At 43.5% G+C, this 26,243-nt stretch overlaps 1 protein-coding gene across 1 annotated transcript in view; it reads left to right on the forward strand.

Moving 5' to 3' along the window:
* The window catches only part of grid2 (glutamate receptor, ionotropic, delta 2), a 320,181-nt gene that overhangs the window by 281,671 nt on the left and 12,267 nt on the right, over positions 1 to 26,243 (forward strand). Inside the window, exons 13-14 of the mRNA XM_076270599.1 lie at positions 3,530 to 3,725; positions 17,012 to 17,178. Of these exons, the coding sequence (XP_076126714.1) occupies positions 3,530 to 3,725; positions 17,012 to 17,178 (363 nt within the window). The remainder of the gene's footprint in view (positions 1 to 3,529; positions 3,726 to 17,011; positions 17,179 to 26,243) is intronic.

Genomic DNA, 26,243 nt, shown 5'->3' on the forward strand with positions numbered 1-26,243 from the left:
TCAAACACACACACAGCCTGCTGAGAGACAAGCCTATCACACACGCTTGTGCATGCACACACACACGTGCAGATAAACTCACACACTTATTCATGCATTCATGCGTGCACGCACGCACGCACGCACGCACGCACGCACTCAGTGTCCTTGAGCAAGGCACCTAACCCCTCACTGCTCCCCGAGCTCCGCCGTTGAAGCAGGCAGCTCACTGCGCTGGGATTACTGTGTGCTTCACCTCACTGTGTGTTCACTGTGTACTGTTTGTGTTTTACTAATTCACCGATTGGGTTAAATGCAGAGACCAAATTTCCCTCACGGGATCAAAAAAGTATATATACTTATACTTATATACTTATACTTACTAGATAAACTCACACACTTGCACTTATTCATGCGTACATACACACACACACACACACACACACACACGTGCCCACACACGCTGACACATTCACATTGACATATGCTTCAAAACAAATGCACATACACACAGAGACGTATTTAAACACGCACACATAGTCCCACCAGTCCATATGGATACCAAGCATTAAGAAAGACATTAGTTAGACATCATTAGTTCTTTGTGGATGCTGCAGTTTATACATTCACATACACATTCAACTCTATTGGCCCTATTACTGACCTTTAACGGAACAGCTATAGAAAGAAAGGCTCTGATAGAGGACCTTGTCAAACCTCCATTGTAATCTGACTGTGTCAATGCCCACTGAGACTGACAAGAAGGAAGCCATCACTGACACCAACACTGACTGTCAAAGGCTGAAGGGAAAAAGTTGCACTACAACTCGCTGCCACTCCTCTGCATGTGCATTTAACAAAATACATAGAAGCATTGCATAGAAGACGTCTGGCTAAATTGCTATTAAATCCGCTTAGCATCGTGACCATGCTGCGCAAATTTGTTCAAAACTGCTGCATTGAAGTGAACTCTGCTAAGGTCTTATCACAACATAGTAGGCTACATTGAAGAGACTAAACTAAGTTAAGTTTTGAAATCAAGCAGCATCTCAAAGCTAACGTTAGAATACTGTTTGGATGTCGAATTTAGCATGCTTAGCCTACTTACAGCTGCTTGTCAATTTCGTTGAAGGGCTCATTTTATTGACTCTGACACTGAATGTTTTCAAAATCCCGATGTAAATGGAAAAGTGTTTTCCAAAATTCAAAAGTGCTTGTCCCAAGGAGAAGTACGAACCTTTATTTGAACTATGTAGAAAACGTTATGAATTGCATCCACACATCAGCAGCCTTTCAACTGTGTTACAATTGCAAGGGTTCCCTCAAACGTCTTAAAGTGACGGGCACTCTATTAGACCTATACACTACCAAGACGATCTTAATACCCCCCCCCCTTGTCAAAGTCAGCCACCGCCACAAATTGAATCCAATTCTGTGGGAAACACTGAAATATGAATAAGAATGGCTGCACACTCCATTACCTCTTACGTCATTTACTGTAATGTGCTGACTTTTGGGGGTCAACGTCAGGGCTGATATTCTGTTGATGAAAGGGCAGTTGATGCCAATCTAAAATCCTGAATTTTAGCTTAGCATCACCGAAGCTCAACAACAACAACAAAAAATCTAAACCTTGGTCAGATGTTTTTTTTTTTCTTTTTGTTTTTTCTTCTTTATTGATTTATGTTTTTACTTTTGATTCATTTTGTTGTTTTTCATGTGCCTGTCATCCTGTTTTTTGGTTGTGAGGCTTGGGGAGCGCAGTGGATGCCCAGTCGGACGCATAGCGACAGATGTCTGGCACTCAGGTGGAGCGCTACACCTGTCGAGGCCCTGCTGAGGAGACTTTAGAGGGGTGGGGGGGCTCAACGAGGCGTGCTTCAGATGACAGTCCGCACGATGCCGTGTATACACACATTGCTCGCAAGCAAACGCAGGGGAACGCACCAATTAAAGCCTGGCACCCTGTGCAGAGTGCTCATCTGTTGTTGTTTTTTTAAATCATGATCATTTCTTTCTTCAATACCTTAGTGCCGACAAATGTTGTCAAATGCTTCCTCTTCCTGTCTGTGTGTGTGTGTGTGTGTGTCTGTCTGTCTGTCTGTGTGTGTGTTTATGTCTGTGTTCTATCAGTGGGGCTTACGTCCGACGGTCATCCCTTTTCTGTTTCCTTTGGTGAGTCCATCCTCAAAGTGGACATTAAAAACCTCGCTTCCAGGCTAATCTGTCGGGCAGGGACAAGGGAGAGATTGCGGGCAGAGATAAGTTGGAAGCAGCCAAAAGATTTGACATTTTTTTGGGTTGCTTTCATTAAACCACAAGGGGGCCAGTCAGCAGTCGTAGATTGAGAGGAAGGAAGGAAGGAAGACGGCAGTTGCCTGGGGATATTAATGGTATTAAATTAATTAACATCAGGGTTAGCTGCTCGTGTCACAACTTGGCTTGCATGAAGTGGATAAGCAATGGCTTCCATTATTGCAAATGGGTTTACTGAGGCCTTGTTTTTTTTTTAAAAAAGGGGAAAGGCATTGTTTGCTATACACTTGGCCAAATGATAGCTTCTGTTTTTTTTTTTTTCTTGCCTCATGCTGAAGGGAGCAAGTTTGACAAACAAACAGTAATTAGTTTCAGTAATGGTTTTGTATTGCTGCTCTAAATAAAGTGTGTTTGAAGACCTACCAAAGCATTACATTGTAATTAAAATATCCCCCAACCCCCCTGAGGCACTGATAGACTACGGATTCACACTAATACAAGTCCCATATTTATTGCCTTTCCCTATTATTCGCCTTTCTTTATTACAACTACAGGGACTTCTTGTCACTTGCTTGGCTAACTTTTAATTGGTTATGAGATATGAATTCAAAGTGCTGAGTGAACAATTTTGTGTGTGTGTGTGTGTGTGTGTGTGTGTGTGTGTGTGTGTGTGTGTGTGTGTGTGCGCGTGCGTGTGTGTGTTTGGGCACTGCATGCTGCATGATTATGGACAAGCGTAATTATATTGCATATTCTTGCATGTCATGCATATGAGTGTGTCTTTGAGAGTGTGTGTGTGTGTGTGTGCGTTTGTTTAATGTGTGTGCTTTCAGGTTAATTCATGTACAGTATGTTAAAGTACTGTTTTGTCTGAGGGTGCGCTTATGTATTAGCATGTGTATTGTGAGTTCTAAGTGCCTGTGTTGGCTTTGTACATATTATAACATTCTGTTTTTATTTGCATTTTACACAACGTCCCAACTTGTTCTTATTTGGGGTTGTAGTATAAAGTGAACCCTTCCACTCTATTCCTGAAACAAGGTGTTGATTGACTAAAAGTGTATGACTTGATCCTAGCTACTTATTTGTTTCCCACATGCTAAGCTAGGACAAACACACATAGAACAGCACACTCATAGAACTGACAGATGGAGAACCAACAGAAACAGTTCTCTGAAAAGATTATTAAATTAAAATCACAGACTGCACCTTTAATCTTTGTGCCTGTGCAGAGGGAAGTCTCTGTGTACAAAGCATGTCTTGATACAGCGTTTTCTTCCATGTCTACCCGCAGGTCTCTGCAGGACCTTTCTAAACAGACGGACTTGCCGTACGGCACCGTGCTGGACTCGGCCGTGTACGACCAGGTGCGCAACAAGGCCATGAACCCTTTCGAGCGGGACCCCATGTACTCTCAGATGTGGCGCATGATCAACAGAACAGGAGGCGTTGAGAACAACGTGGAGGAATCCAAGGAAGGCATCCGCAAGGTGAGGAGGAGAGTTGTCACTTCCTGAAACACTCACATCCCCCTCGAGTGCACTTGAGAGTATTGCGTGCGGGTATTTTTTTTTTCTTCTTGCGTGTGCTTGGCGTTGTTCGTTTTTGGTTGGCTTCCGAGTCATTTGCCACTTCAGTCAGTGTGTTAATGATAACTGCGCATGGGGAAAAACTGTTGATGTTTTATGTGAGGCGCTATCTTGGGAAATCAGCTAATATGACTTAATGGTGTTTGTAAGGTGTGTGGTTGTTTGGCTCTCAATTCCCTTTGCTAATCTTGTTTTTTGCTATTACGTTCCAGGTTAATGCCTTATTTGTTAACCTCAAACATATCTCTCTTCATCCAACCCCCCCCCCCCACCACCACCACCATCAATTCCTCTCTCAGTGAAAATGTTTTCACTGAAGTCTACTCAGAAGCAGCAATTAAAGCGCTCCTAAATGTGAGGCAGTATGAAAGCCAAGTTTACGCCTTCATCTGGTCTCTAGAGGATTATTAGCAGTGAATATCTAATTAGTGTGCCTTGTGTTAGTCAGCGTTTTGTAGAGGTGATCGTCTCTCCCAGGTGCTTAGATAAATATTGCATGAAAGGGTGACACCTCTTGAGTACAAGACATGAATATGACTAAATAGACAGCTTGCTCTCTGTGGTGCCACCTCTCCATCCCCCCACCTCTCTCTCTCTCTCTCTCTCTCTCTCTCTCTCTCTCTCTCTCTCTCTCTCCACCCACGTCTTTTGTCTACTTGTCTTTTGTTCTCTGCTTCTCCTCTTGTCTTTTGCTCTCTCATTGCAAGTAGGCTGAAGGTTTCAGAGCTCCCTCTAGTGAGCGCAGTCATTCATTTTAAAAAATTGCTCGAGTTACCCACAGGTTTCTAATCCCCCACCCCCTTCCCCACCCCTCCTCTGGCGCTCTTCTCATGCTAAACACTCTGTTGTTTCCATGGTGACTAGCAGTCACACAGTCTCAATACTCAATAAGGCATGCAGTCTTAGTTCTGTCGGTGGCCATGACGAGCGCAGTGGCGACAGATTTCACCATACACACATACATATATGCATTTCAGCATTGCACTCTTTCACTGTTATATGTCATGATTCACGACAGGGTCGGCTAATACTCCCAGTTCAGTTTCCCTCTATTTGTTTCCAGCACAACTTTGCTTTGCCTGTTTTTCTCTCCAGCCTACTGTTTGTTTGCTGTCTGCGAGATGCGCCATGGCCTGTTGATAACCTTTTCTCCCATCTTGCAATAAACTGTGGGGTTTTTCTTCAGGCTGTGGAAGTAGGGGAGGATTATTGAGTAGCAGAAACTTTTTTTGTCATCCCCCAAAGTGGAGTTTCTTTTTGTTAGATGGAGGAACGAAGTGAGCTTTTGAGGCTTAGAAAATTACCCAGGAAGAGGTAATAGAGTCATCAATGTTTTATGTGTGTTCAGTTTTGCATGATTGCCTCCAAAAAGTTCTCCCCATCATCGTTTGAACTTTCCTCGAAGAGAGAGATATATTTTTTGTGTTAAATGCTAAAAAATGATTACTTTTTAATGGTGGTCCTTCTGAGAGAGAGTTCTGAAGAAGGCTGCAGTTTCATAGATATTTCATCAACGTGGGTACCCTTGGCCTATTCACAACTAAACATTGGACAAGACCGTCTGGCCCTAATACAGTTTAAGTCCAGCCAGACTGTTATGATCTTTCCTTAGTGTGGCAGTGCATTATGAAGGAACAATGCACTGCTCTGATGTTTTGTCAAATCTGACTCAAGCTGGTCTATTCTTCCTGCTGCCGTTCTCTCATCTCTTCTTCCTCTCGCAGTCCTGTCACTCATACCATTAGAGTTGATGGAGTAATGTCGCTTCGGTCACACCAATTTCCAAACTCATAGCTGTCACCAAAGAAAAAGATGAAACTATTAGGACTCCCCTGCAATCCACCTAACCACGGGCCAGAGAGCAGCGTGACCTCTCTAATGAGAGACACAGTGATCAATTGAATCCCATGTTGCAGAATTCATCTGGCCAATCTTCCTTCCTTCTCCCAACCTTGCAGCCATGGCAGATCAGGGCTACAGGACAGGGGCATTTCCAATGAGCCCATTATTGACTGGCTGACAGAATGTCTGAGAGAGAGAGAGATAGAGAGAGAGAGAGAGAGAGAGAGAGCAGAAGTGCTAGACCACGAGTGACAAAGAGTGTTCAAGTGACAGAGCGAGTGAATGAATGAACAAGTGAATGAACAATGATTAAATGAGAGAGATGTGGAGAACGATTATTTTTTATATGGTCGCAAGCTAACTTTAAATGAAAGGGCGAGACTACTTTAGATGCAGCACACTACCACAGCTTTATACAGCAACGATATCCCTTGAACTGGAGAGGGAGAGAGAGGGGTAGATATATATATATATATATATATATATAGAGAGAGAGAGAGAGAGAGAGAGAGAGAGAGAGGGAGAGAGAGAGAGATGGAGAGAGACACAAAGGGAAAGAGGGGGTGGATTGAGGGGTAAAGCTGTGATGACTCATGCTGCAAGCTAATGGTTCTGATGCACTGACTGAAGCACAGTCTATGTAGTGCAATCAGAACAGAGCCCAGTTGTTGAAATGCTTTCTGATGGACGATTCATTTTCTATACACGTTACGTCACTTTATGTTTGGTCGATATGTGCCTTAGTAAAGAGATACTAGTAGGTGTTCCTTTTAGAGTCCCGTAATTACGAAGTATTTACCTAGTAATTACATGGTAATTTCTAGTATATTATTGGGTAATTACCACAGAAACAAGTTGGAAAATTTAGAGAAACTACATCTGAAATATCTCTATATTATAGATAATTTTTGGGTAATTACTACAGGTAATGTGTAGATAAATGCAGAGAAATTTAATTACATTTTCCTTTTGTAATTACCCAATTATTTATTACAATTTACTGTCTATTTACTGGGTGAATTAGGGGGCTATAAAAGGAGCGGTTACTAACCCAGTTCAATATTTGTAATCATAGACATTAATCACACAATACTTATCTGGTAGGTAAATTCAAGCTACAAAATTTCCTTTTCAAGAAATGTATAGAAGTGAAGAGTGAGCTGGAAAGAAAGAAAGAAAGAAAGAAAGAAGGGAAGAAAGAAATGAAACCAAATGAGAAATGGTAAGAGGAACATGGAAAGACTTAAATGCCAGTTAAATACCAGCGTTCAAGGTCATGGTAAAGATTTTCTTCTGTCTGCAGTTACGTGTATTGGGTTTGAAGGATGAATGATTGCCACTCCTTATCAACTAGAGAGGGGTCTGTTACCATCGTTACAGTCATATAGCACATGTGGCGGTGCACACAACAAGCAGTGGTTTCACCTGCAGTGCGTGTGTGTGCGTGTGCGTGTGTGTGTGTGTGTGTGTGTGTGTGTGTGTGCGTGCGTGCGTGCATGTGTGTGTTTGTGTGTGTTTGTATGTATGTGTGGTTGTGTGTTTGTTTGTGATATGGACATGTATATGTCTGTGCTGTGTTTGTGTGTAGGTTGTGAGGCATGTGTAGGTGTGTGTTTGCTTGAGAGTGAATCACGATCGCCACAAAAAAGCCCGTCAATCACTTCCTTGGCAACGACCACCTCATTCTCCTGCTCTCTAGGCAACATTCACCACCCACCTTCAACAAACTTGCTGCGTTGTTGGGGGGGAGAAAATGTTTAGGGGGTGAAAAAGTTTTCTGTTTACTTCGCTTGTTTATTTAGAGGTCAAGATTCCTCATTGCCCCCCTCCCCTCTCTGTCCACCATTAAGCATTGAATCTTGGCTTGCCACTCTCCAAAGAGCCAGCAGTCTAGCCTCTTTGAAATGGAGAGAGGAGAAAAAAACAGAACGGAAAGAGAGCAAGAGGGGAAGCATTGGAAGAAGAGTGGAGGAGAGGGTGGGGATAATTGAGAGTGGACGCTTGACGACCGGCGGGACATGGAGGATGAGAGCGGGAGAAAGGGAGCGCTGATGAGAGGAAATCTACTGAGACTTTATCTTTCCTCCTTTTTTCCGATTGATTTAGAGGCCGATTGTTGCTAGGCATCTGATGGACAGAGCTGAGAGATACAGGGAGAGATATATAGAGAGGGATGGAGACAGAAAGAAAGAGAGAGTGTGAGAGAGAGAGTACCCCTGACAGACAACAGGCAGGCGAAAGGAAAGGTGGAGGATGGGAAAAGAGGGAAGACTGAATGAGAGGCAAGAGAGAGAGAGAGAGAGAGAGAGAGGAGAGAGAGAATAAAGAATAATAAGGTTTCGGGGGTGATGTAGTGGCTTTGGCTAATAAAAGAGCATCTGTGGTGATGGGAGAATCTGCTCCGATGCCCCGCCCCCTCCCCTTTAAAAGAGCTGAACTGTCCCATGCTTCTGCCTCGGCTGCCTCTCCACGCGGGGGTTTGTAATTATGACAACGTGTAATAGGAAAATCAATAGAAGAGTGCAGAAATGGAAATGGCAATTAGGCCTCGCCAGCAGCCGTGTAATCTTTCTCAGCGGGCCGCTGCGCTGGTAGTGTGGGTAATAGGGGGATGGAGGGAGGAGAGGAAGAGGAGAGGAGGGAAGGCCGCTGCTAATTGATGGCGTATTGGGTTGAGGGTGAGGTGGGAGAGGTGGGTGGCTTTTTAAACATTTTTTGTTTTAATTTTTTTTTTCTCCAAGCCTGCCCTTGTGTCCCCGAACCCCCCACCGCTTTAGCGGGTCTTGGCTTTAGGGGAAAAACAGAGAGACTGCACGCTTAGGCCACGACGACCTCTCCTCCGACTAATGGCGCAATCTATTGTGTACAATTTGTGTGCTTTGTAAATTTGATGAAAGGAGGTGGTGTGCTTGTGTGTGTGTGTGTTTTAAATGCAGATGAGTAACCAAGTAAACTGTTTTCGTTGAATGTTACTTTGCCTGTTTGCTCAACACTCATGGATTAAACAAGCTTGGCTTAAGCATTCGAGCACTGTAAAATTCAACAGCTTGCTCTTGAGCTCCGAGAACACTCCTCAACGAAGCTCAACATGGTGACAGCTGCTACCCCACTTGTTTACCTTATCTTGGGGTAAGATAAGACCTCCAGCACCACCACCACAAGGCCCTTGACTTCAACAGGCAGGTCAAATAGTCAAACAGTGTGGTTGAAGGAAACTTCAGATGGATCTACAGTATTTCAGATAACGGCTAAAGGCTATGCGGCTAAATTAGCTGGATGAAATGAGTTTATTAAATGTGAGATATAATCAAAGCCTGTTAGTGTTCTTTCATCTTTAATATGCGTGTGCGTACCTTCCACTTGACATTTAAGCCAAATTAGGTTGTTTTTTTTCTAAATGCGATGGGTCATTTTTGATTCCTGAGATCCTTTGCTCAACGAATAAGCAGAGATCCTTCCCCTCCATGTTCTCTGCTTTGAAATTTAAATTGTGTCCGCAATATATCTGGAGCCCCTTTTCATCCATATGCAGTGATATTTAAATCCTTTTTACCACCGAAGCAGCCAGTGTTGATTGACCTATCTGCAGCAGAAGCAGAACATAACAGCACACAACATCTCAATCAGGGCTCTTCCTATCGCGTCGTGCTCCTGAGAGATAGCTCTGTCAGTGCCACAGTGTTGTTATGGTAGCATACCTTGAGATTTGTGGGGAGCCCAAATATAGACAGGGCGAATCAGATATGAAAAAAAGATTGCAAAATGAAAGGATGTATCACGCTGGGAGAGGGTTGGAGGGGGGAGACAGAAAGGCGGATTGTGTGTGTGTGTGTGTGGGGGGGGGGGGTCATCATTGCGAACAGACACCAGTCACTTTGTGGCAGACAGCGGACATTTGGGAGGAGAGGCATCAATTCAGAACAACAAAGACAAACAACCCAATGAGCATGAGTTTAATCTTGCTCTCTTCTTTCTCCCTACTCTGTCAGCAAGCCCGGGCCCCAAATTGAATCATTAAGGATCACATCTGTATTCCTGCACAGGGAGAGAGAGAGAGAGAGAGAGAGAGAGAGAGAGAGAGAGGCCAAGACAAGAAAATGAATTGCACCTCCTTTCTTAGTTTGTTCCATGAGCTCAATTACGGAATTGTAAATTGTGTGTGTGTGTGTGTGTGTGTGAGAGAGAGAGAGAGAGAGAGAGAGAGAGAGAGAGAGGGGGGAGACTGGGGCTCCGTCTCAAAAAAGAGAAGACCAAAAAAAAGTTGATGTAAATTTTGTTGGTGTTGCATTTGCGAGGGGGAGAATCAGCCTGGGCTCTCCATAAAGTCATAGCGATAGCCTCATTCTCATTCCAAGTTGCCCTCCCACCCGCGCATCTTTATCTCTGTCGGTGGGAGACAAAATGGCTGCCTGCCAAGCCCTAATGGACTTTTGGAGAAACAGAGAAAATAATACATCACACAAGCCCTTGGTGGGCGGCGGAGATGGGGTGGGGGAGGGGGGGGGGGGGGTCTCTCCAGGGGCCGGGCACTTATCTCTCAGGGAGCCCACACTGCCGCTGTTGCTGCTGATGCCACTGATGTGATCAGGTCAGGAAACGTAAGTGCCCCTAGCCTCGACTCCTGCCCTACCCTCCCCTGACTCTCAGCCAACGCACCGCCCCCCAGCCTCCACAGATCACGCCGGGTCAGTCCCCCTGCGGTCCATCAGGCCCTTAGCCCAGAGTCCAGATGACACCCCCTAGCCTCCTGTCATGAAGTCATGAATGATGACTTATGTAATGCTGCTTACTCCCAAGATTAGTAAAAAAATGGCATTTAAAGTAGATTTTGTGGAGAGCTTGGACTACACAAGTTAAGTATGAGGCTTGAAGCTTTTGTCATAGTCTTCAAGTTTTGAGGCATGTTCCCTGGTTTGGTTTAGTGTCCAGTGTTAGTGTTTAGTGTCCAAGATATTGGATAACTGCAAGAAGCATTTCACAGTGGCAAAAAAAATCCACACGGCTAAGTGCAGATAGCTGACAGGCAGATGTAGAAATGTTGCTTTTTCTGTGCAGCCATCTGGTTTCAAGGATGAACACATACTCTCCATAACAGAGACCGAGAGGTGTGTATCTGGAAAGTGTGAATCCTTGGTCTGAACATGTCTCTTTATACAATTAATTTATACTGAAATAATTTATACATACGTAATTTTACTGTATAAAGTACAGTTGAAACTCAGGTTTATAAGTCACTGTCAGATAAAGCGATTATCTGTATTTCAGGTGTGTGAGACCTTTAAATGCACACATGAGTGTTATCAAAATTATCTCAATTTCTTTACAGAGCTTTGAGCTTTGTGTGTGTGTGTGTCTGGTCAGAACACCACACTCTGAGTGCCTCTGTAGCTTGCTCTCTTTCTCGGTGTTTCTCTCTCCCTCTTTCTCTCCATCTCTCTCTGGCTTGGTTCTACACATCCCCACATCCCCTCTGATCCTGCCCGTGCTGGCCACAAAGAGCACATATTCACAGGCAGCGGGACAGCAGAGGAGGGCCAGGACAGCCTTGGGTGGGTGGGGTTAGGTGGAGGGGAGGAGAACCTGCACCGTCCGTCTGATTCAACAAAGCCCAAATCAGCCTCAGATATATCAACATGGCAACAGATCAGAGAAGACGGTACTCTCTTTTTCTCTCTTTCTCTGTCTGCCTTTCTCGCTCTCTTTATCTCTCTCTCTCCCTTTATCTCTTTCTTTTTCTTTTAAGGGCCACTACTCTACACTCCAGATCTAGTGGCCTGGATGAAGCAAGACTTGAATTCGGACTATTTTTACATTCATGGTATAGGCTATTTACATAGCTTATTTATATAAACCATGTATAATTTATAGGTTATATGTATAATATATGTATATTTATTCATATATTATATATTATCTGATCACAAACAGTACATATATTTATATATCAGTATATTATTTAGATATATATATCTACATACAGTATTCATGTATAATCTCATTCTCACTGATTCAGAGCTGTTTTCCAGTCAAATGATTATCTCCTTCAGTTTGTGTATGAGACGTTAAGCAGCCTGATCCCCTGGTTGAGCTGCTCTTTTACTTGCTCTTAACTCAGATTACCCTGCACCCTTGTGTGTTAAGGAAAAGATCAAAGAAAGCTGGTGGCAGCTGCAGTTCAATAATGAGCGGGATTTAAGGCAATAAATGGGTTTTATTTATTTATTTTATTTTTCACGCATCAAGAGCCATTTGAGGTAATTGGAATCATTTCATAGGCATGTGGTTGTGAACAAGGCAGGGGGTGGAGCTGACTTTAATTCAATTGTGTGAGTAATGGGACTGTCACTTCAACGTGTTGTTGACATCTAGATTCGGGATCAGAGAGTCAACATCAAAGAGAACAATTCATACAAGTGCTGCATATAGATGCTAGGCAGCAACAGTACAGTTAATGTAGGTCCCTGCAGGTAGTAAGTGCAACCCAAAAGCAAGAAAGAAGGTACAGAAAACCAATGGAAGAATGGAAGAGCTGTTCTCCTCACAAAGGTGCTTTTCCAGAGAGACACAAAAAAATCCAACCCTGCTGTTTAAATGTTAGAAACTAAGCCATCTGTTTTGCGGATCAATAGTGCAGAGCAAATCCAGTATGTCTCTCAGTATGTTTGTAGGAGCTAAATATATTGCAAATTGTAGTCAGTAACTCCAATTCCATTGCTTCAATTGCGTTGTTGATTGAACATTGTTAAATAGAAAAGACCTGAGAATTGCGGGGGCTGGTTTCTATATTGTCTGCCAACCAAAATTACTCAAATGAATTAGAACAGCACAAGAATGAATTATTGACCAACATCTTGTTTTTAGAACTTGCATCTGCCAGAAACTTTAATATTAGCAAAAGCTGTTTGCTCAAGTACTTCACTTTAAATCTTTGAGTCTTCAGTGACGTCAGGAAACTTCAAAATGACTTTTATTGATTTTTCACTTTTATCTTTGTATCACTTTAGAAAAAAGAACAGATGAAAAGTTCACTTATTTTTCTTTAGTTGTTCCTTGTTTACTCCATGGGTAGTTTAACTTTTGCATTTCCTCAACATTCGCTGAGGATCTTCCATGGGCAGCAGGCAATCAAGACCTAAAAAGAGCTTGATTAATCTCACACTGAGAGTCACACTGTCTGTGCATCCCTCATTGGTACAAAAGAGCTTTGAAGTCAGACTGGGTGAAAGGCTGCCAGTTTATTTGCTTGACAGTAAGGGATAAAGAATGGAAGCCAGGGATGAAAACCTTGTGTTGTTGTTTTTTTTTCTTTTGAGAACACAGTTTGGTTTGTTTTTTGGAATCATTTAAAAAAAAACAACTTAGCAGAACACCAACCTCTGAAAGAGAAACAGAGAGAGAGAAGAAAAAAAACAGACTTATGCCAAATCCTATTAGCAAAGGCATTTTAGTTCTAGCTCAATGAGCTGTCCTGGACTGTTTCTATAACATCTGTTTTATATTATTCTACATTCTGTTATCAGATACACGCCTTTGAAAAACAGGGCCAATTTACATATGGCCAGTGAAAGGCTATTAATTGTTTTATACCGGTATGTGTATATATATATATATATATATATATATATATATATATATTCCTCCTGAAGATGTGAGGAATTAATGACAGCTCAAGGCCAATTAAGAATGGGAGAACAAGCGCAGGAGAGAACATTGTCACGCGCCACCTGTAAACTCAGTGTGCTTCAGAGAGCCTTCTGGATGCACCAGGGGAGTGGCACACCTTGAGGGAGGGCTCCGAAGTCTCCCGGCAGTATGGCAATGGTTGCTGCGTAGAGATCCCTCTTTAATGTCAACAAAGTTCCCCAGACAGAACAGGTGGCTCTTTACTTGTTTATTATATGATGCCATACACACTGATTTTGGGAGAGGTTTGAGCATGTGTTGAGAAAAGGTATAACGGTTGTCGATTATTGGCGAAATAAGGCCCACCAAGACGTTTTTGGTTAAATAGATCTTTAAACGCATTAAAGGTACACTATGCAGGTTCAGGTGATTTTGCCGACTGTAGAGTTCCCTCTAGAGTCACGATATATTTATATTTTACTCTGCTGCTGTAATTAGCAAACTTCTCGTGACTTATCCCCCCTGTACACAATGAAAATGCTTTTGTTGTGGAGATGAAGGATTAACAACAGGTAAAAAAATCTCCAAAAAGCTATATCTACTGACAAGGAATGTTTCATGATTCTCGTGAGATTTGTCAGGCCGCCGTTCTTGAAGTTGCATGGCTGGTTTTCTCGGTAGACTTGCTACCTCTATGCTGCAAACGATTCTCCTGTTACAAGTTTGTTTACCATCAAATTGGCTTCGTAAAGGTGAAAATCTTGCATAGTCTGCCTTTAAAAGATACCATTGCTATCTTCTTTTTGACATGCTCTCTCTTTTTCTCTCTCTCTCCCTCTCTTCCTCTCTCCCTGTCTGTCTGTCTTCTGGATGTGGAGTCCTTGCAGTGCCACCGTGGCCCTGGCCCTTGAGCGGCGTCTCAATGGGAGCTGATTGGGCCTTGGCGATGGCAGCAGTCTGTGCGGCAGGCACTCTATCCCAGCGGGGCAGTCCCCTTTCATCAAATGAAAAAGACTCGCTCTCTCTCTCTTTCTCTCTCTCTCTCTCTCTCTCTCTCTCTCTCTCTCTCTCTATCTCTCCTTCCACAGCTAATTCTGTGGCTCGAGCTTGACGGGGGAAAAAAAGACATACTGTGTAATCCCTTATTGATGACCTTTTCAATTTTGATCTGGCTGTCTGGTTTAGATGGCCGTCATTAGGACTGCTTATTTCAGAGAGCCGCCTTGAGTGATCTTTTTTTTTTTTGATGGAATTCAGTAAGACTGATCGACATTTTGGCATTTTTACGTCGATCCAGCTCGTATGTCCTTGTTCGACATCTCCAGCCTCCTCCTCACAGTGCCACAGTGGATGTTAAGACTACAACTGATCCCAACTCATTGTGTGATCTGCACGCAATCACTTTGATTATCACCCACATTGAGGCCATGTTCCTGCCATAGATTTGAACTATGAATCTTCCTGGAGCAATATCAGCCCCCATTTATTTTTGCACACGTCTCATCCATGTGCTTTAATTACTTTCCATCCCCCATGGCCATTATGTCATATTCCTGATGAGATGTGGAGTCTCTCCTTTGGTCAGTGTTAATAAGCAGCCTTTCTGTAATTGGCCTTTCCTTTACATGTTTAGAGTGTGGTTGGATGTGTGGAGAGAAAGAGAGAAAAACAGCTTTAATTTAGTTATTAAGAATCTCACGAGGTCTGCCAGGATCATCTCCTCGGAAACAACAATGGGACAATTAGCATTCAGTGGAGCAAGCGTGCCGCGTTTGAAGGAAAATGGCTCTAAATAATTACCTCAGAGCGATTAGAATCACAGCCCCTTTTATTGCCATAGCTGCAGGTAGTAGCATCCTCCCCACACTCACGCACAACCCTCCCCCGAAAAAAAGATACGCTTCACTGGATTCTCTTTAATGGGTGCTTCTGACTCGAGGATGTCCGAAAACGTCAGACGTCCATCTTTGTTCGTCAGTTTGAAGGCTGTGTTTATAGAAGCCTATTCTCGTCCCAGAATACACATTCATCCTCACAAACAACTGTAATCTCCAAAACGTCTCTAAACAGCCTTCATGTTTGGGCTTTTTTTGGTTGTGTTTGTTTTGTTTTGATCTGAGCCTTTCGTCGAAATGGAATCGATAAAAACGTCTCCTGCAGTATTTTCCGACAGATTTTGTTTGACGTTTACCCCTTCCGAAATGCACTGTTATTACACGTTCAAAAGGGCAAGATAGCACATGCCGAAAGTCACATTGGGCTTTTTATATCCACGCGTGTCAGTGCTACAAGGCCATGGACATTTTGGCAGTTGAAAATACAAAATGTGGCCCATGAATATGCTAAATTCAACCTACACAAGTCATCTGGAAGAGAAAACAACCTGACATCTAACCTGGTGTTTGTTGCCTATTTCATTTCTTAATGCTAACTGAAAGTGATTTTATGAGTGTGCTCAACTCAGCTCTCAGCTCAGCTGTATGATTGGAGGGAAGGGATGTTTTTGATGTTAGTCCATCTGCAGAGCCTGTCTATGTACATAGCCTAGAGCAAATACACAAACCACTGGGCAAGGCAAGGTACTGTATTTGAGCATATGCTTGTTCCACAGCAAGCAATATTAAATACATTTTGATTTGGGTGAAAATGTAGTGTGACAGCACAAAACTGGCAGCCACCATTTGGGATCTTTTTTTCTTCTTCTCAAAAGCCATTTGAACTCAGCTTGTCTAACATTACCTGGCTGGGTTGATGTGTTTGCCGGTTGCTATGGAGCTAGCTGTCTTTAGAAGAAGGAGCTCCAGTGGCCCTCTCTGTGCAATACAGAGCTGTGATCTGCTACACTAATCCCCCATCTTCTCACTCCACACACTCAGCTATGACAGGACTGCCATGCCCTGGCTCTCCAGCGCATCTCTCTCACACTCACTGTCGGTCTGCAGAGATCCATCACAACAAGCTAAAGGGGCTGGACAATTTGGACAGCCAAACTGAGTGTAGAAGAGTTTTGAGCTGGCAACATAAAAGGAAAGCCTGTGGGTGTCTATTATAAAGATTTTTGGCGATGTCTCAAGCTTCTCTTTTTTTTCCTTCAACCACAAAAGCCCAGTCACTACTACCACTGATTGCCCCTCACAGCATTTAGTGTGAGAGTCATTGGGAAAGTGCTTTTTATACAGGTGGCTTTAGACTTTGAACCGGCTACTGCCTGATTTCAGATAGAGAAGCCATACTGTATGTTTCTTTTTTCAGAGCCTGGTGTTGCAGTGAGAGTCGGTGTGGAAATCGAGAATAGCACTTTTGTGTGCAGGTTGACAGTGTTTGTGGTAGATAGCGCTATGGGAAACAGAGCGCGAGGGCCACCACTGAACTCGGAGAGGCGTTAGGATGCAGTGGCCCAGTTGTAGCTACCGCGAAAAACGGACCTGGCATTGTTTTTCACCTGGCCTCAATGCTTGGTTTTTTTACTTCTCTTTTGTACCTTCTCTAGCCATGGTGCACCCAGCACCTGGGCACCATCCATCTCTCCTGTTTGTTTTTCTCTTTGCTGCTTATGGTAATTCTATGGCACTTGATTTGTTTTTGAACAGCTTACTCATTTGTTTGTTCCCTTCCACTGAGAGCCCCTTCTCAAATTCATTTTCTCTCTCTCTCTCTCTCTCTCTCTCTCTCTCTCTCTCTCTCTCTTTTTCTCTCTCTATCTCTCTTCTTTTCGTCCACAGGTGAAGTACGGACGCTTTGCATTTGTGTGGGACGCAGCTGTGCTGGAGTACGTGGCCATCAACGATGAGGACTGCTCTTTCTACACAGTGGGAAGCAACACGCCAGATCGGGGATACGGCATCGCCATGCAACACGGCAGTCCTTACAGGGACATTTTCTCTCAAAGGTACGGAGGGGAACGGTGGCTACCCTCACCCAGCTAAGGTCTACTACAGTACAGGGCACTCCAAACTTTTCCACACAAAGTTGATCTGAGTGGGTCTAGATAATATTAGTCTGCCTATTGATAAGCTGTTGCTAAGCTGCTTTACTTGCTGGTAGATTTGACACAGTCCATTTGGTACTGTGAGACATAAATGGTGGTAAGACCATGGATTATGGTTTTTCTCATCGCCCTCGCGCTTGCTCCAGAGAACCCAGTAACCACATACAGAGATGATGCATGATGATTTTAGAGACAGCACATTAAGAGACAGGAGTGTGTGTGAGTGTGTGTGTGTCTGTGTGTGTGTCTGTGTCTGTGTGTGTGTCTGTCTGTGACTGTGTGTGTGTGTGTGTGTGTGTGTGTGTGTGTGTGTGTGTGTGTGTGTGTGTGTGTGTGTGTTGGGGTTAGACAGGGTTTGCTACTAACTCTTGACTAATAGACATGAAGGAGGAAGATGCACCGATCTAGATGATAAATGTTATCTAACTTGACTCAAAACAAGATGGACGCCGTGTGAATTTGGTGAATTGTTCTGCCTCTTGCCTCATCTCTTTTCAATTGAGAAAAGTATGTGGACCTTGCATATGAGTTAACAGCCATTCTATACCATGCCACATGATCTGGAGTGGCCCTCTAATAGTCTTATGCATGATAACATTATAACATGCACACTTTGATCATATTGTATTACAGCATAAGCAATATATAATGGCATGAGACACATACATTACAGTAGATATGTTAGGTTATTGAAGGAACCCAATATGAATGTTTACATTATACTCAAGTTCTGTATGCTTATACAGACTATTTATAGTCATATTATGTAAATCCTTTTTGCATTGGCTATGATTATGCAAAAATATTGCTTATGCTTACTATGTTTATGATGGAAAAGTACTGAGAATGACATTAGGACTTGAACATGGCGTGCTCTCTCCAAAAGGATCCTCAGTCTGATCTCATTTACATAGCCCATTAATTGCCAAGTGCTGCCACAGAGGCTCCTTAATGTTTTTACGAGTCATGCTGTGTTTATGAAAAATTTTTGTGTGTGTGTGTATGTGTGTGTGTGTGTGTGTGTGTGTGTGCCTGTGCGTGTGTGTGCGCGCGCGTGTGTGTGCATGTGCGTGTATTAGCTCCATCAATATCAGTATGTTTACGCCTGTTTTGATGTGCACCGCTGGTGAAACATTGCCAATGATGACGCTCATTAAAGTAAACAATCTATTAATTGACAGTGAGATTTACTTCCTCGTCATTATTTCCAGGACATTGTCGGCCTCTCGGGGAGCCATCACTGCTTATTTTCATAAAACAGTTTACGGGGAGTGTTCCCATGGCTTCGCGAAACAATGCAGAGTAAATTAGCGTGTGAAGAAAAGAACACATATTCGTCTCTCTTTGTTCACTTTCTGGATGCGAGGAGTCAACAGAGCACAAAAGGGAAAGAAATTGCCTTTCCATCACATTGGCGAGATAGCAGCTGTGCCTTTGCTTGGTGTGGCTGTGTGGGTTTCCGATCACATCACAGCTAGAAACTAACTTTGTGTTGCTTCAAAAAATAGGGGGAGCGTTTTAACCTCTGTTGTGTGTTTCACGTTGTCAGAGTGGTCTGATTAGCTGTTGCTTTTTATGAAATATCCTGCTGGTATTGCTGTTTATATCGTACCGATTCAAGGGGCTAGTTTAGGAGGCTCAATAAAAAAACTGCAGTGAAACAAGAAACACTTGTAGAATTATCACATTGGTGAGATCATGTACACAGATTTACTGGTCAGATAGTGAACACAGTTGTGAAATAATTGTGTTACTAGTCTGATAGCATATGCGCAACTGTGCGATTTTAATTATTATGATTATGAAACAAATGAATATCTAAGATTTGAGAGAAAAAGGATGCTGGTAAAATGATCTGAGATTTGAGAGATGTATGATATTGTCAGATAGCAAATGCAGAATTTTGAGGCAGTTGCAACACTGGTAAGATTATCTAATGTTTGAGGTCATCACTGGGTTTCCGTATTCAGAGATCTGAGGTAATAATGTTAGTGGTGTGCTACTGTATGCAGAGAGCTCAGGTGATTGCTATTCTGGTCAGGGTCCCAGCAGTAGAACAGTGGAGGAGTGGAGATGTGAAAGGAGAGGTTGATTTGAGGTTTTTTCCTCACACGTCTTGCTCCTATCGGCTAAAGGTTGTTTACCACTTGCTGGGCCCTCCGGATTAGAAAAGATGAAAAAGAATTGATCCTGTTTGACACTTTACTGAGTCCATCCTTACACACAAACACACAAGCACACACACACACACACACGGAAACATAAATACACACTCAGCCCTCCTCAAATGTTTTTTTGCAAAAAATAGGGATGGAGAAATGAGAGGGAATTGTTCAAGACAAATTTTTATAAATCTGTTATTTAACATGAGACACGCAGAGGCCCATGCTCCCTATCTGTGAAGGACTCCAGAAAGTAAATTAGTTTGCTGCGGCAGTTTGGATCCTTGAAATCTTGAATCGAGTTTCTCATCCAGTTGCTTATCATATTAATGAAGCTGTGTGATGGAAGTTTAGAAGTGTTGACCCCATATTCATTTTCATCTATTAATATGTTGAACAAGTAGCCGGCAGAAGGCAGTGGTGAAAATTGAGAGTGTCGAAGAGAGACAGAGAGATAAACAGACAGAGATTTTCCCTCAGTAATGCTTTAAATTGAACCTCCCTTAACTAAAGCATTAGTAAACATCAGCAGTCTGTGAAAATCAGCATAAACCTGCATTGTGAGTTGCTTGCAAGTGGCGATGAGTACTATCGTGAATACTTTACTCCTGTTCAGTTGCATTTCATGAATGTTAGTATGAAGAGCTTTGATATCAACCACTCGTCCTCCTGGGGTCTACATTCAGACATTGCAGCTGTTAGGTGGCGAGTAGGGAGGCTGTCATGTTAGCTTGGAGGAGGCACGTCAGGTGCGGTCAGGTCCACGCGGTTCTCTTAATGTCTTTAGCTCCAGCCGTAGGTTGTCAAGAGGGATGGAGATTCGCAACTCACTGCTAGAGTTTACTCCTCACTCACAGACTCAAGGTGTTCTCCTCTGGTCCTCAGACAGAGGAAAGTGCCAATACAAAAGTGATACACATTTACCTAGCCATGAGAATTGAGTCCCCCTTATTAGTGAGGGGAAGTGTGGTGTGATATGACACATATGACTATATAGGGCTTTTGGACTGATGATTATAATGATACTAAAAATATTCCATATAAAACTATACAGCACTTATAGCATTTTTTAATACCCAAGCAACAAAGTTACAAAGTGCTTTCAAAGTTACAAAGAGCGAGGGGGATATTTGACTTGGGTGTTGTTCTCCACACCCTTGACTCCATGCCTCTTGGTAGAAGATTTAGACACTCGGTTTTTCTTGGATGTGTACTTAGCATCTTTGCATCCAAACAAACAGCCGTGAGGAGTCTGTTGGCAGCGTGTGCTATTCATAGACGACCAGAGTTTCATCACGCCAATGACAAATGCTTCTCCGTCAGATTTACGTGGGCAGCGGCATCCTGCAAATCAGGCCTTGGAGGAGTTATGTGTTAATATTCTTTTTTGCCTGAGCACTCAGTGCAATTAATTGGCACTGGTAGCAGGGTCAGAGTCTGTTGTGGGATTTAGTGGGTTTGAATGAAGCTTCGCCGCCACCGCCACGGAGGATTGATACTGTAAACAACGTCTGGAATGATGGAGAGCGACACGGCATTAGCATACGAGCTCGACGGGAGTCACTTTCTGCAGATCCATCAAGCGCTGAATGGCCCCACTGTCCAAACGTCGTCTGCCTTAATCTCAATAACAGTTTGCATAGGCATTAAGTAACATCTAATCCAGTGGATGCCTTTGTCTTCATTGTCAGAGAGAAAAAAAAACATCTAATCTGTGGACGTGTTGGTTTTTCTATTGTTGTTGTTTTTAAAGAAAATGTCGGTCTGCCCAGAGGAGGCTAATCTATGTAACATATTTCCCTTGGGTAGACAATCTCAATTGGGCTGGCATTTAAACACACTCAAAGGAGACGAGTGTTAAATATCATGGGATTATGTCATATCAGGGATCACATAATATTGGACTCGTGTATGGCACAGTGTCAGGTAATGGACTTTGTTGTGTGGTGATTAAAGTGACTGAGTGAGCAAAATTCCATCTGACATTTCTGTCAAGCCACGTTGAAAAGGACAGGGCAGCGTGATAGGTCCCAGACTGAAGAGTCTAAATTCATTTTTGGACCGAAATGCCACCTCAACATTAGCCTCTGCTCAGCACCGTGTTTGTGTGCAGTGGATGTTCTGGCTAATGAATGAGCTTAATCTTTGCGCCTGAGTGTGAGCTTATGCAGGAAACTTGGCAGTCAGCTGAAGGTATGGTGTTTAAAATCCTCCTTTGCATATCCACCAAGGTAAATTACACTGTAATGCAGGGAGATTTCTCTGTGTTTGTGTTTGTGTTTGTGTGTGTGTGTGTGTGTGTGTGTGTGTGTGTGTGTGTGTGTGTGTGTGTGTGTGTGTGTGTGTGTGTGTGTTTTTTTTTTTTGCGAGGTAGAGTGTTTGACTGAGATACAGCTGTCTTTCTGAATCAGGGTGATGTTTGGGGCGACTCTCTGATGTTATAATTTGTTTTGTCAGCCGAGAAAACTCCACCGTTTGTTTTTCCCCTCCTGGTCTTTATTTCCTGTCCCCCCCACCCCACATTTTTTTTCACTCTTATCAAGTAGTTTGTCTGCCACTGTCAGAGACATCTAATAACATGGGATCTTTTTTTTTTTTTTTGCTGCAGCTTGGTTGCTATGGCAACAGCTCCGATTGCAGCCTACCGTGGCCGCCACACACACAGACACACACACACAGACACAGAGAGAGAGAGAGAGAGAGATCCCTGAAGGCGGATGGACGGACAGACAGACAGAAAGGCTGGCAGGTTAGCCAACCATGGGACAGACAGCCTTCCAGGACTGACAGATTTATTTCAGTCTTGAGCAAAGAGAGAGCAAATATGTGATGTGCTACCAGTATGCTTCACAGCCTTTTGCGAAGATACTGAGTTCTTTTTCTCTTTCTCTCTTTCTTTCTCTTTCTCTTTTGTTTTTTTTTCTTCCCTTTTTGTGCTCTCCTAAATGCTTTTCCTCCGTCTCTCTCTCTCCCATGACCTCCCTCTCATCTTTCTCGTCCTCTCTCTCTCTCTCTGTCTCTCTCTCTCTCTCATTCTTATCTTCTGCCATGAGTGAAGCCGTGCTGAGCCGAAGCAGCTACAGCGGTTTGGACTTGAAGACCCACACGTCACGCAGAATCAAACCGAGACGGGCTCTCCCGCTGACCACGGGCCAAGCACTCATGATTAGCCCCATGCAATTGCCCGCGGACCTCAGACAGCTCGCCTCACGTCACTCCTTTTGATTTGTGACCTGACCAGGACTCGTCTGAGAGATGGGAGTAGAGGAGAGGAGCAGAAACGCTGTTTTAGTATGCGGGCCCTATGCTGTATGCAGTGCATACACAGACATGCCGCCTTAAAGTCAACAACAAGGAATGGTCTTTCTTACGCTGAAACGGCAACAGTGTTGAGACAGTATGTGTGCACAAGCTTTAAAGAAATGTGTGTGTTTGTGTATTTCACACACATCCAACTTTTTGTGAGATATAACAGCTGAAGAAGAAGAAAAAAAATGTTGTGGCACTTTAAGCGGGTCGTGCTGTGCAGTGCTGTTTGACAAGTTCTTGTGTGAAAATACAGAGAATAGCAGGGTAGAGTTAGAGAGCGAGAGAGAGAGAGAGAGAGAGAGAGAGAGAGAGAGAGAGATCAAGACATCAAATAAGGGGGCAAGGGAGTCGGGGTGAAATGACAGACATATTGAGTAGTATGTGATTGAATAAGAACTCTATAGATGTCAAAGGGTCAGCCTTTAAACGTCAGCTTCTCTGAAAACCCCTTGTGGCGTCCAGTGCCGGCCCTCTCGCCAATGGTTCAAGTGCAGAGGTCACGCTGTGCAAGAAACACGCGGGCGCTTGTTCCGTCACCTTCCTTCTCTCGTTTGTCTCTTTATTTACGACGGCGCTTGTCACTCCCGCCGCCTCAGCCTGCGGAACCTCTCAGGCCGTCTTCCTCAAGGGCGAATCGGGGTGTTGATTCTTTCCGAGGACACCGGGGTGTTAACTCATGTGGCGCACGGCAGGCTCAATTTGTCTTGAGCGGCGGGGTGTTAATTCATTAAGCGCAAAGGGTGTTAATTTGTCGAAGACCAGCTGTTTTCAGAGAGACAACTGACAAGGTCACTCCTGTGCCTCTCGATGCAAACATCTTCCCCCTGAAGTGGCGAGAGTCTCGCCAGCCTGCTGGGGCCGCCTGAACGGCTCTGGCGCCAATTTGTGGAGTCGTAAAAAGCAAAGACGTCAGCGAGACACGGCCCTGCCCATTGACGTTAAGGCCCCATGTGTTATCAGCTCCGTCGAAACGCGAGAGATCAATAAGAGCCCAGGCCATTCGCCGAAGAAAAACTGCAAAATGGCCGCAGTAAGTTAACAAGGAGGTATATTTTGTGAGCCGCCTGACCGCTGAAAAGACCTTCCCCCCCAGTGTCTGTCCCCCCTTTTAAATGATTAGTTATCGCCCCCGCCGCAGTTGTATCGAATGGATTTCCACTTTAGAGGGAGTCCTGACAGAGCGCGAGGAGTGGGAGATGTATATAATTTGACAGGGAAGTGTCTCTTTTGTGCTCTACCTGTGATTTACGACTGCGAGCCCGGGCCGAGACTCGGAGCAAATGGTGGTGGTGGAGAGACAAGCCTGTGTGGCGGCATTCATCTTTGCTGTCGTTATTTGCCACCACAACCCCTCCTTCCCCATCGTATCTTTCTCTCCTCTCCTTCAGCAGGTCCACAAAGGCAGAAGCAGCGGGCGGGCCTCCTTTGATGGGAGTTTAGGGAAAGGAAAAAGGGCTACCGATGATGGCTTCCTCCATCTTCCTCTCAAAATGAGCTCATTAGCTCACGGCTTAACACGAGGCCTGCGGTGGAGGCTGTGAAGCCATCACTCCCGGGGCTTGGGCACAGTGCCAGGCCAATTTTGCGGGTCACGTCAGCCCAGTCGCTCTGACAGCAATACACTATCCAGTAGCCGGGGTCAGGTGTGGAGATCATTTAGAATGATAGAACATAGCGGGGCATAATGTGTTGGCGCCTGCATGGATCTTATTACATTTAGTAATTTAGTCGTTTAGTCAAAGTGACTTGCTAGTAAGGTACATTACACACAAACAGCCAATCGAGTGGGAAAAAATAGGAGCCCTTGAACTCAACTGTTGGGTAGCTGTGAGGAAACTGAGGGAGATGCAGAGTAGCAGGAATGAGAGTGAAGAACAGATAACTAACAATTTTATTTTTTTATTTGTTTTTTACAATTTGTATGCACATTCCGCAAATTCTGGCATCACTGAATAGTGATTTTGAAGTATCCTGGTTGTGTTTGCGCATGTAAACATCATATTTCAATTTTAGCATTTTGAGAAATCCAGTTATGCTAGCTGGAGTACTCCGAAAGAAACCGGAAAACTGTTCCATATATAGCCTACATTATGGCCTACACCTTATCCTGGTTTTCATGCAAATGCATGAAGAATAATAATACTAATACAACTTTATTGTTGGTAACCAGGATACAAGTATCCATCATGTATGCAGGGAAACTAATAACCAGGTTTCTCTGTGTTCATGTAAACACCATGTCCTGAATATAGATTCATAACCGGGATACTGAAGTGCATGTAAATGCAGTCATAGTTTAAACTGACTTCCTCTAGAAGCTAGTGCCTGCCTTTTGGAGTTTATTGAAATAGTTGGGAGAACCAAGGTGAGAAGTGACATTCAGAAACGCTGCTGAAAATAAAATCACAAACTGTCTGTCACAGTCCATCACAGTACACAACCAGCCAAGCATGGAGTAAACACTTCTCCCAACTTCACACACATACACCTACAAGTGTAGCCTAGTGCACAAGAAGTTTCCAGACTTTATTTGCATCTTCTCTGACTCATTTTAGTAGTGTACGACAAGTTGGCAACCATCATAATGAGAAAGGTACATCGGGAAGAAAACGAGCAATCACAGCAACAAAATACTCCCTGACAATCTTATTAGTTTTCCTTATTCAAATGGCGCGTTGGTTACAGATTACTCAGAATGTCAATAGTTCCAAAGTTTCAGTAATTGAGTTTGGTGCGCGTGTCACATCACTTAATTATGTTTCGGAAATGATGTACGATTATGAATGTTAAGTCACACTCTGATTGTTTCCTTTTTCTGTTTCCGCGAGCACCCACCGCTCCTACATCAGAGAAAGGCGTTGTTATTTTGAATCCCCCATTTGCTGAAAATAATGGATGAATTTTCTCTGATTTTCTCCTACGGATTTCTTCTCCCCCTCGCTCGTTTCACACTTATAATTCATTAGCCCTTTTAGTCGCCCGTTATCTGTGCTAACTTCATTTGTTTCTGAGAGGGAGTCACATGCAACAATAGCATCTGCCATCTTTGACAGCTTCATTCTGACTCTGCAGTAGTGGTGCACTGGCAAATATGAATTGAATTAAAGGTCTGTATTGACGACGAGAGTGTTGGAATCCACTGGAATAGTAAATGTGAAAGCGCGACATTGAACCACTTATTGAAAGGATGGATTTTCTCTACAAAGGTACATGTAATTGACCTTTCTGTTTCCGTCCAATTTCCAGTTGGAATTACCTTGTTTTGCTCATGGCAAGGCATTTATTGAAACAGTTTCCAAAAAACCCTGTAGCCAACTATAGGAGCCAGAGTATCAGTGAACGTAATTTGTTTGTTGGGACGGAGCTTGCAGCTCACCCAGGTCTATTTTGAATTCTACAGATAACTATGTATTTTGCAATGCTGCCATTTCAATGTATGAAGTATTTTAATTGGATGAGCAGGAGGATATTAATGAATAGTGGTTTGGTTTGCCA

This window comes from Alosa pseudoharengus, unplaced genomic scaffold (genome assembly GCF_046254945.1).
Source record: "Alosa pseudoharengus isolate Yale_2024_CS ecotype anadromous, Long Island Sound unplaced genomic scaffold, YU_APseudo_1.1 YU_APseudo_1.1_scf_6, whole genome shotgun sequence".
NCBI lineage: Eukaryota > Metazoa > Chordata > Actinopteri > Clupeiformes > Clupeidae > Alosa > Alosa pseudoharengus.